Source organism: Artibeus jamaicensis, unplaced genomic scaffold (genome assembly GCF_021234435.1).
Source record: "Artibeus jamaicensis isolate MK-2021 breed Jamaican fruit bat unplaced genomic scaffold, CSHL_Jam_final contig_233, whole genome shotgun sequence".
Taxonomy (NCBI): Eukaryota; Metazoa; Chordata; class Mammalia; order Chiroptera; family Phyllostomidae; genus Artibeus; species Artibeus jamaicensis.
The window spans coordinates 51,273,524-51,283,100 of record NW_026521486.1 but is presented as its reverse complement, the minus strand read 5'-3'; the positions used below and the strand labels follow the sequence as shown (position 1 = coordinate 51,283,100).

General features: G+C 54.3%; 1 protein-coding gene across 2 annotated transcripts; it reads left to right on the top strand.

Moving 5' to 3' along the window:
- The first annotated feature begins 762 nt into the window (after positions 1-762).
- On the top strand, positions 763-8,737 carry KRT78 (keratin 78). Of its 2 annotated transcripts, none has more exons than XM_053661439.1 (9): positions 763-824; positions 954-1,713; positions 2,124-2,338; positions 3,370-3,430; positions 3,901-3,996; positions 4,861-5,025; positions 5,355-5,480; positions 7,731-7,951; positions 8,225-8,737. In XM_053661439.1, the coding sequence occupies exons 2-9, from the start codon at positions 1,330-1,332 to the stop codon at positions 8,589-8,591; spliced, it is 1,635 nt and encodes a 544-aa protein (XP_053517414.1). In that variant the 5' UTR covers positions 763-824; positions 954-1,329; the 3' UTR covers positions 8,592-8,737. The 2 variants fall into 2 exon arrangements, with proteins under 2 accessions (XP_053517414.1, XP_036993412.2); XM_037137517.2 differs by having other exon boundaries at positions 767-1,713; positions 8,225-8,259; positions 8,341-8,737.
- Positions 8,738-9,577: the final 840 nt, after the last annotated feature.

Genomic DNA, 9,577 nt, shown 5'->3' with positions numbered 1-9,577 from the left:
GGTGGTCCCAGGGCTTGGGCGTGGAGGTGGGCCCTCAGTAGGAAGGGGCGGAGCACCTCCGGGATCGTCTGCACTGCTAGGACTGACTTCCTCATGTTTTGAGTGTTTGTTGTGCTGAGTCTCTGCCCTTGCTTTGAGTTGCCTTATCGAAGGCCCCCGTGTCACAGTTTCAGGGTGCCCCAGCTCTGGGAAAGGGGGAGGTGGCAGAAAGAAATAACTCTCCAGCTACGTAAAAAAGAAATTTTGTAAGTTTCTAAAAATTGGAGCTTCCCTCTGCTGCTTGCCAGCCGAGGAGGAGCCTCAGTGAGGGTGGCCGATGCCTCTTTCCAGGGTCCTGTGCCAGGGGGAGGCTTGCTCAGGGCTAGACGCGCCTGGGCTCCTCCGCTCAGCAGACCCTCGGGGCAGAGACAGTGTCTGTCCCGTGAGCAACCCCAAAGCTTCTGTTTCAGCTCCAGCTCCCAAGAGAGTATGTTTCTAAAAGCACGTTTTATTCCATAGCCCAGGTGCCTCTGGTTTGTAACCTGACCGACAATGAAGTGCTTGACTCGGGTGGGTGGGCCTGGCAACGGGTGTGTGTGGAAGGGACAAGGCTGGGTTCAGAAGTGCTCTGCCGGCCAGGATCCTGGATGGAGATGCCGGCTTTGAGTGGGGTGGGGCCTCGTGGGTGATTGCTGGGTTGGGCAAGAGGAGGGACTTGGGTGCCCTGTTTTTCTGTTTCATTACCAAATCCTGGACTATCTTTTAGCAAACACCGACAGTAATACCTTTATTATTCTCCTGGCTTCTCAGTGCTACCAAGTGCCTTCCTTCAGCAGCTCTTGTTGGTAGATCTTTCTTTGAGAAGCTTCACTCTCCTCTGTCTAGCATGTCTCAGGCACTCAGGTGCTCTGTCTGAACCCCCTCCATCCTCTTTTCCCCTTGAATGGTCCTCTCTTCTCCCCTGTCTTCTCCAGGAAACCTTCCTTGAGTGACCCTCAGTGACGTCATTCAGGGCCATTGCTCCCCATCCTCAGCACTGAAGTCCAGGCCTCTGGCCACTTCCTTGTCTCGGACACGTGCCCAGCTCTTCCGCAGCCCCGGAGCTCCGAGGGCAGGGCCCGGGTCTCCTTCCTTGGGCTCGGCATGCGCCGGGTGCTTATTCTCCAGGCGTGTCAGAATAGGTCAGCTAGAGCCAGTGACAGACACAGTCAGGCCAAGAGCATCTTGCTCTCCAAGGCCCAGCCCAGGCAAGGGAGGGGATAAAAGTCTTGTGCCGGGGCCTCAGGGCAGGAACTCGCACACCTCGACTCTCCTGTGTCTGTCTGCGGCTTGTGACTTTGGGTCCCTGCCATGCCTCTTTCTCCCTGCCGGGCCCAGAGGGGCTTCAGTGCGAGCTCGGCCTGTTCTGCTCGCTCCAGGGGCAGAGGCAGCAGTAGCTTCAGCAGCAGGAGTAGCTTCAGCAGCAGGAGCCTCAGCTCCTTTGGGAGATGTGGAGGAAGCTCTCGTGGAATGGCCTGGGGTTCAGGGGGAAGGCTAGGGGTGCGGTTTGGGCAGGGGAGTGGTAGGCCTGGGCTTTCCCTGTGCCCTCCGGGGGGCATCCAGGAAGTGACCATCAACCAGGCTCTGCTGACGCCGTTGAAGATTGAGATTGACCCCCAGTTCCAGGTGGTGAGGACTCAGGAGACCCAAGAGATCAGAACCCTCAATGACCAGTTTGCTTCCTTCATTGATAAGGTGAGGGTCCACTCAGCTAAGCCCCTATCTCAGTGCATCCCTGGGAGGAACTGTTCTTGATGGACTTGGGAGTGGGTTAAGTCTGGTCTATCACTTCTGATTTGCTTCTGCAGCAAAGGCGTCCCTCTTCGGCCTAACCGAAGTCTCCCTGGTTATGCTGAGGCTCTGTGGCCCCGTAGTTGGGGCTCAGCGTTAGAAAGCTTTCAGCCGGCAGTGGGGAGACCCTTCTCTGTTATTCTTTCTGATTGTTTTGAGGTGCTCAGAGGCTGGAGGAAAGGGCATGAGGCTGTGCTCAGGCTGGGTTGGGAGGCAGGGGAACGGTGGGCTGATTACAGGGTTCACGAGGCTTCAGTTTCTAGAGGCCCAGGGACATCCACAGGGGCCTCAGGGACCCTCTGCTTATGCTGCAGGTGCGGTTCCTGGAGCAGCAGAACAAGGTCCTGGACACCAAATGGAAGCTGCTGCAGCAGCTGGGGGTGAGTGACAGCCCTCGGGGCCTGGAGTCTTTCTTCGAGGGCTTCCTGGCCCAGCTGAGAAAGCAGCTGGAGGAGCTCCAGAGACAACGAGGGGCTCTGGATGCCGAGCTGAAGTTCTGCCAGGACCAGGAGGAGGAGTACAAGGCCAAGTAAGGAGACAAAGCTCCCAGTGGGGCCTGAGTGGGGTCTAGGAGGGCTGGGTCAGGGCTGCCCCTGAGATACTCCCACCCCCACCACTGGGCTTCCCTTTAGCCCCTCTGCACTGCACTCCCCCTGACTCTCACAATGGCTCACCTGCTGCAGGTAAGGAGGCCCCACGGCCCCCGATGCCCAGATCTGGAGAGCCAACAGGCCCCAGCTCCCAGGTCTATGTTTCTGGTCAGTGCTGGGAGGGGCTTATTTCAACAAAGCTTCAGCAGGTTTTTTCTTGAGAAATTCCTGTTGAGCAGGCTGTGGACTGAAGTGACTCAGATGTTCTCTGGTCTAAGGGGTGGAAGGGAGTTTATTTCGTGGGGCCATCCCCAGGCTTGTGGCATGATTCACAGCTAGGCTGTGGTTCTGGGTCCCCCACCTAAGTCACCTGGTGGTGTGGAGAGAGCCTTGGACTAACAGCAGACTTGGGTCCAGTGACTTTGAGTAAAGGGCAGCTGCGTGGCCGTGAGCAAGGCACTTGACCTCGCCCAGCCTCAGTTTCTACATCTGAAAACTGAGAAGACGTCACCTGTGCTTCTCACCCCCCGGGGTGTTGGGAGGGTGGGATGTGGGATGCAGTGGGTCCTGAAAGAAGCCCAGGATGGGGGCCTGGAGACCAGGGTTTGAGGTCTGCTTGGCCACCTAATCATCTGTGACTTGGGCAAGTTGTATAATCTTTCTGACAAAATCAAAACTGCCTGCTCTGTGTGAGTCCTAAGTCAGAAAAGCTGTTTGAAAGTGACTTGTAAATGTGGAGGAGTGTGGCCCTATGTCATTAAGGGGACATGGGCTGAAAGAGTAGAGAGGGACATGGGTGGGATGGGACAAACATTTCCTGACAGGAGAGGCAGAGACACGGGCTGGCTGCGTGTCCTGCTCGGGAGCATCTAAAGCACGTGCGGCCTTTTCAGGAAGGTCGTGCTCGGAGGAGGGGCGCTGGCTCTGATCCCTGCCCGTTAGACAGCGTCTCTCTGTTTTTACTTGGCAGGTATGAACAGGAGGCCCACAGGCGGGCTACTGTCGAGAATGACTTTGTGGTTCTCAAAAAGGTGAGGGTGGGGGTCAGCTGCTGCACTTGGGGCCTGAGGGGCTGCAGTGCACAGAGCCTGGTCCTGGGCTGAGGGCAGAGGGGTGAAGGTCATCATGAGGGATCTGCTTTCATGCTGCCTGCAGGGGTCCCCCAGGGAAATGGGACATCTACCTGGACACAGGGACCCCAGGACAAGATCCAACTGAGGGACCATGTGATAAGCTTTGGGTGTCACTATAGGAGAGGGTAGGGAAGGCATAGAAGAAGCAGAACAGGTTGGGATTAATAAGGGAAGACTTCCTGAAGGCAGTGTGGGTCAATGTTAGGCAAAAGAGAGAGCAGGGCGGGGTGGGGCTGGAGGAGGAGGAAGCGGGTCTCTGGAGATGGCTGGGGGTGGGAGTCGGGCAGTGTGTGAACAGAACTCCTGAGCCAGAGTGGGCCCGCAGAGAAGAAGAAGGACATACACGGTTTCTGTCTCCCTGTCCCCAGGATGTGGACGAGGTGTTCCTGAGCAAGATGGAGTTGGAAGGCAAGCTGAACTCTTTGAGAGAGTACATTTGCTTCTTGAGGCGTCTGTATGAAGAAGTGAGGATGTGCCAAGGGCAGAAACGGTGTCTCCAAGGGCAGGGCGCAGTGAGGGGGAGGGACAGAGTGGGCTCCTGGTGTCTACTGTGGGAGTGGCCAGGAGGCAAAGCCTGGTTAGGGTGACTTAGATTCTGGTCATTCAGTCATTTGACAAACAATTACTGAGAATTTACTATGTGGATGCTTAGGTTCTGGGGACACCTCAGTGAATAACCTGATGAAAGTCACAAAGCTTGCTTTCTACTGGGTGATAAACAAGAAATAATAGACTTAGTAAATAAGTAAGTTATAGAATATGTTAGAAGGTGATAAGTGCTAACAGGAAAGTTAAAACAGGGGGTGGAGGACTAGGAATGTGGTCAGTAGAGTAGATGGCAATTTCAAATAGGATGGTCAGTGTGGCCTTATTTAGAAGATAAAATTTGGGCACAGTTTTGAAAGAGGTGAGGAAATTAGCCACGCAGGTGGGAATCAGGGCTTCCAGGGCGAGGGAGTGGTCCATTGCCCTGTGTGTGCTGGTATCTGAGGAAACGCCAGGGGGTCGTGGGGCTGGAGGAGTCTGGGGGGGCTCAGGGTGATAAGAGGTCAGAAGAGTGATGAGGACCAGGTAATTCGGGCCTTGCAGGACGTTTTCCTTTACATTCCAAGCTGCAAGAGTCATTGGAGACCACCTCCTGCAGCCTTCATTTCTGATGAGGACACAGAAGCAGGGAGCATTCAGTGCCACCAGCATGAATGAGGGCTGCCCCCCCACCATGGAGTGCGGACAGAGAGCCAGGCCTCCTGCCCCTGCCCTGGGGTTCCCAGGGGAATGGGAGCTGCAGTGTGGTGGGCACTGAGTCACTGAGTCAGTCTTCCCCGCAGGAGCTGGGTCAGCTCCAGACCCAGGCCAGCGACATGTCTGTGGTGCTGTCCATGGACAACAACCGCTGCCTGGACTTCAGTGACATCATCACCGAGGTCCGTGCCAGGTACGAGGAGATCGCCCAGACCAGCAAAGCTGAGGCCGAAATGCTGTACCAGACCAAGGTACCAGGGCCTGGGGGCAGCATCTCACTGGAAAGACTGGGTCTTCATGCTTCTACCCCAGGGTGGTTGTCTACCTCAGTCCCATTGGGAAGTTCTGATAACCTCCCTGAAGCTCCAGGGCTGGGTGGGCACCACTATTCCCCTTCTCCAGGAGGGAGGCCACTCAGGAAAACCGTGGGCGATGCTCTTGGACATCTGTAAGCACATTCCACCATGTCCTGGTATCAGCGTTTTAACCCACATTCCAAATGAGGATGTGAGGAGGCAAAGAATGGGGGACATGGGTGAGGGTCTTCTCAGCTAATGGTGTCACCTCTGCCCCCACTCAGTACCAGGAACTTCAGGCATCTGCCCAACTGCATGGGGACAGCATGAAGGAAACCAAAATCCAGATCTCTCAGCTGCAGCAGGACGTTCAGAGACTGCAGAGTCAGATTGAGAACCTCAAGAACCAGGTGAGGGTCCCAGAGCTCTCCCAGCCCTGCCTCTACTGCCTTTGTGCCAGGGCCACCCTTGGGTGCACATGCACCTTGGTAACTGGGGTAGAGAGAGCCTGAAGCTCCATGTAAGAGGGGCTTCCTCCCATGAATTCTCACTGCATGGGCTCTGCTCATGCTGCATTTCATGCCCAGGTTTTGCTTTTGGCTCTTTGGGCAGAGGGGTAACTTATCTCTTTTCTTACCTCTTCTTTTGACTTGGACTCCTCAAGCCCAGCAGGGGCTCTAAGGCCGTGCACTGAATTTCTCAGTGCCATGTCGGGGAGGGTGAGAGCCAGGACCTTAGGGAGCAGGTGACATGGACGGTAGAGCTAGGGGCTGAGCCCTGCTTGGGAGGCGGTGCTGTTGGTGCCTGGTATGGGAAGGAGCGGGAGACATGGAGGGAGAGGGCGGCAAGGGCAGGGAGATGGTTTTTTGCTCTTTCTGGAGACTTCATTTCTAGATGTGAAGGATTTCAAATGCCTAAGTTTTAAAGTATCTTTGTATTCGCTTTCCCCAAATTGGAAGAATCGGTTTTGGGATCAACAGAGAGTGTTGAGATCTGAGACCCCAGAATCAAGCACTTTTCTCCAGCACTTCAACTTGACCCCCGCATCTCACAGGGCCCATCCACTCCAAGCAAGGCCCTTCTGGGAAAGCTCTGAGGGCACAGATCACTCAAGGCCCAGGCGCAGACTCCAGCCGTCCTTACTTGCTCTCCTGTGGAGTATGAAGGGGGACCCGTTACTTAATTTCCTGCCAGTGTTTTGCCCAAAAGTCTGGACTCCTTGCTTTGGAATTCTCTGAGTTGTCTGTTAAGATAGATTCGTAAGCCTCCTGCCAGACCGAGGGAATCAGAGTCTCCAGGGGTGGAGCCCAGAAACCTGCTTTCTAAACTCAGTTTGCCCAGGTGACGTGAATGCTTGGAGTCTCAAAGCCCAGGTGCCAGAACTTAGGAGTGGTACTGCATCCCCAGGTCTGGGAGCCGCAGCTCCTCCCATAAAGGCCTCCTGTGATGAACCCCTCTTGGGGATACAACCCACATTAATCCTCCTCTTCATGCACAACCCTGTTGAACCGGGCTCCCCTGCGCCAGGCCCCAGGCAGAGCCCCGTGGATTACAGTGAGAGCGGTGGACTGGATGTCAGCTGTCTTGGGTTAGATAGGGTCCCAGCTCTGAGACTCAGTTTCCTCATCAGTAGAGTGGAGATGATGTTCCCCGTCCACAGGGTGCTTGTGTGGGAACATAATAATGAGAATCTTTAGGGAATGCCTACTGGATGGCCGATCAGACAGGGACCTCATCCTTCATCTCTGAGTTTTCTGTGGGATTGGAGAGGTAAGGGCAGAGTAGATTTTTCAAAACAAAGATGGAGGCACACAGTTTGATAAACTCTGAAAACAAAATACTTGAAATGAGACTGTTCTAAAAGAATCAAGGACCGTGATGGCTCTCAAGATGAGACTTGTAAATGATGAACTGAAGAGGACAGGAAGAGTGCTGAGTAACCTGGGAGAAATTCCAGTGCAGTGTTGAGGGTTGGAGTAGGGAGAAATAGGAGATCACTTGAGGTGGCAGAGGGGTGGAGTGGTTCCTTGTGGCTGCTGTAGCAATGCACCATAAAGTTGGTGGCTTGAAACAATAAAAATTTATTCTGTAAGACTGGAGGGTAGATGTCTGAATCAGGTGTCAGCAGGGCCACACATCCTCTGAAGGAGGAAGCTGTGAATCCTTCCTCGCCTCTTCCTTGTGGCTTCTGGTGGCTCCGGCAATTCCTTGGCATTCTTTGTTTTGTTGCTGCATCATTCCAAACTGGCTGCATGTGGTGTCTCCTCTCTGTCTCTGTCTGTGTCCTCTCATCTTTTTCTAGGGGCACCAGTCATCAGATTTAGGGCTCACCTTAAATACAATGCGATATCATCTTGAGATCCTTAATTAATTGTATCTGCAATAGCCCCTTTACCCCTGTTTCCAGATAAGAGCATATTCTGAAGTTCTAGGTGGACACGGCATTTTGGGGGGCATTACTCAATTCATTATGGGAGTTAAGGAAGCAGAAGAGGCAATACTTTCCCTAAGAATGAGAGCCACTGGGAATGGCCAAGGAAAACTTTGACCTCATGTGATTATGGTGCACCCCAGCCTGCAGGTTTTACCCACAGTACGTGCTTTGGGAGGCTATGTTGTGCTTGCAGCCACTTTCTCCCTCATTTCTGCTCCCATCCCAGAATGCCAACCTGGAGGCCAATGTGGCAGATGCTGAGCAGCGTGGGGAGCTGGCTCTTAAGGATGCTCAGACCAAGCTGGCAGAACTGGAGGCTGCTCTGAGAACCACCAAGCAGGATATGGCCCGGCTGTTGCGTGACTACCAGGAGCTGATGAGCACAAAGCTGGCCCTGGATGTGGAGATCGCCACCTACCGCAGGCTGCTGGAGGGCGAGGAGTGCAGGTGGGGCCAGTCAGAGGACCTTGGAATGTGTGCCCAGAGGGTGGGGTGGTGGAGGGTAGAATGCCAACATAGAGCTTTCCTTGCTAAGGGGAATTCTGAGAGATTTCCTGACATTCTAAGCCATTGAGGACAACCCATTCTGCTAGGAGAGGTTTTAAATTGCAGACCGTGGATTTTGCCTGCTAAGTGGGTAGGTGAGCTGCTCTAAGAGGCACCAGGATGCATTCTTGCAGTCTTTCTCAGCAGTTGCTCCTCTTGTCCTTTCTCCTCTAGGATGTCTAGGGAATGCACCAGCCAGGTCACTATCTGTGAGTATCAGGGGATTGTGGGAGAAGGGTCCCCATGGGGAGCCAAGGACCCTGCTGTGACTCTGGTATATTTCTTGGCAGCCATGGGGGGAGGCAGCGCCATTCTGCCTGGAGGAGCTTGTGATAGCACTTGTGGACTTGGAGGCGGAAAAGGCACTTTTGGGTCCAGCTGCTCCAGTGTTGTGACTGGAGGCTCCAGTGTGATCCTGGGCTCAGGGCAGGGCCCTGTTACGGGCTCTTGCTCTGTGTCTGGCTCCGGCTCGGGCTCTAGCTGCCACACCATCCTGAAGAAAACAGTTGAGTCAAGTCTCAAGACATCTGTCACATACTGAGTGCCATGGCGGCCACCTGTTCCACTGCCTTCCTGAACTTGCTCGGCCCTGGCCCCACCCCATGACCCCCATCCCTGCATGGCCATTTCTGTATTCACTACCTGTAGGGAATGCTGTAAAAATCAATAAAGTCATGCCTACCTGCTCTTCTGAGTGCTTGCCCAGTCTGGCCTTGTCCTGCATAGTGATTTGTCTAATTTGAGAGGCTGCTGCTTGCCCCAAGCCAAGGTGCACAGTGCCCCATTCTCCAGCTAGCCAGCCTCATCCTCTTCTCTCCTATGGCCTACCTACTAGCAGAGCTGGGAAAACTCTGGGTGGGGCTCCGTCAGACTGCATCCCATCCCAAGTACTGTCCTTTGTGGGGAGGGGAGAGGTCTGAGGCCCACTGGCCAGGGTCTGGAGGCTAGCACCAAGGGGCCTCACCCTTGTCCTATTCTCCTGCCTCTGGGCCTCCATTTCTTTAGCTCTCCTGGGAAATGAGATAGCCCCCAATTCCCCATGGGAATGAGTCTTTCTCTCTTTCTCTCCATATTTCCTCCCTCCCATAAATTGTATTGAGGGCAAACCACATCTGAGGCACTGTTCCAGGAGGGGGCTACTCTGGCAAGCAAGATCAAACCCTTCCTGTCATCCTAATGGGTTTAATGTCTCTCCTGGTTTCTCCAGCAAAACGCCTCCCTCTCATGAGGACCAGATATTCTTTCTCAGAACCCTTGGCCTCTAGGGCCAGAGGCCGGCCTCCTATGGCTAATTCAGACACCCTGGGTTGAGAGGTGAGGCCCCTTTGTTTCTCGTTCTTTCTTCTAGTCCCCCCCTCCTGATGCTCCAGCTCCAGCTCTATCCAGGATGGCAAGGCTGGGTCTTGTCACCTCACCCCCACCTTTCATCTCTGAGCTGTAATACGGTTCTTCTCCCAGACAAGGGCTCTCTAGTCAGGATGATAATTCAGCATGGATGCTGAGCAATCGCTTTGAATATGTGTTCCA

Coding starts and splice junctions, on each gene's coding strand:
- KRT78 (XM_053661439.1), top strand. CDS start 1,330: ATGCCTCTTTCTCCCTGCCGGGCCCAGAGGGGCTTCAGTGCGAGCTCG. Junction 5,026..5,354: donor AAATGCTGTACCAGACCAAG/GTACCAGGGCCT, acceptor GCCCCCACTCAG/TACCAGGAACTTCAGGCATC. Junction 5,481..7,730: donor TTGAGAACCTCAAGAACCAG/GTGAGGGTCCCA, acceptor CTCCCATCCCAG/AATGCCAACCTGGAGGCCAA.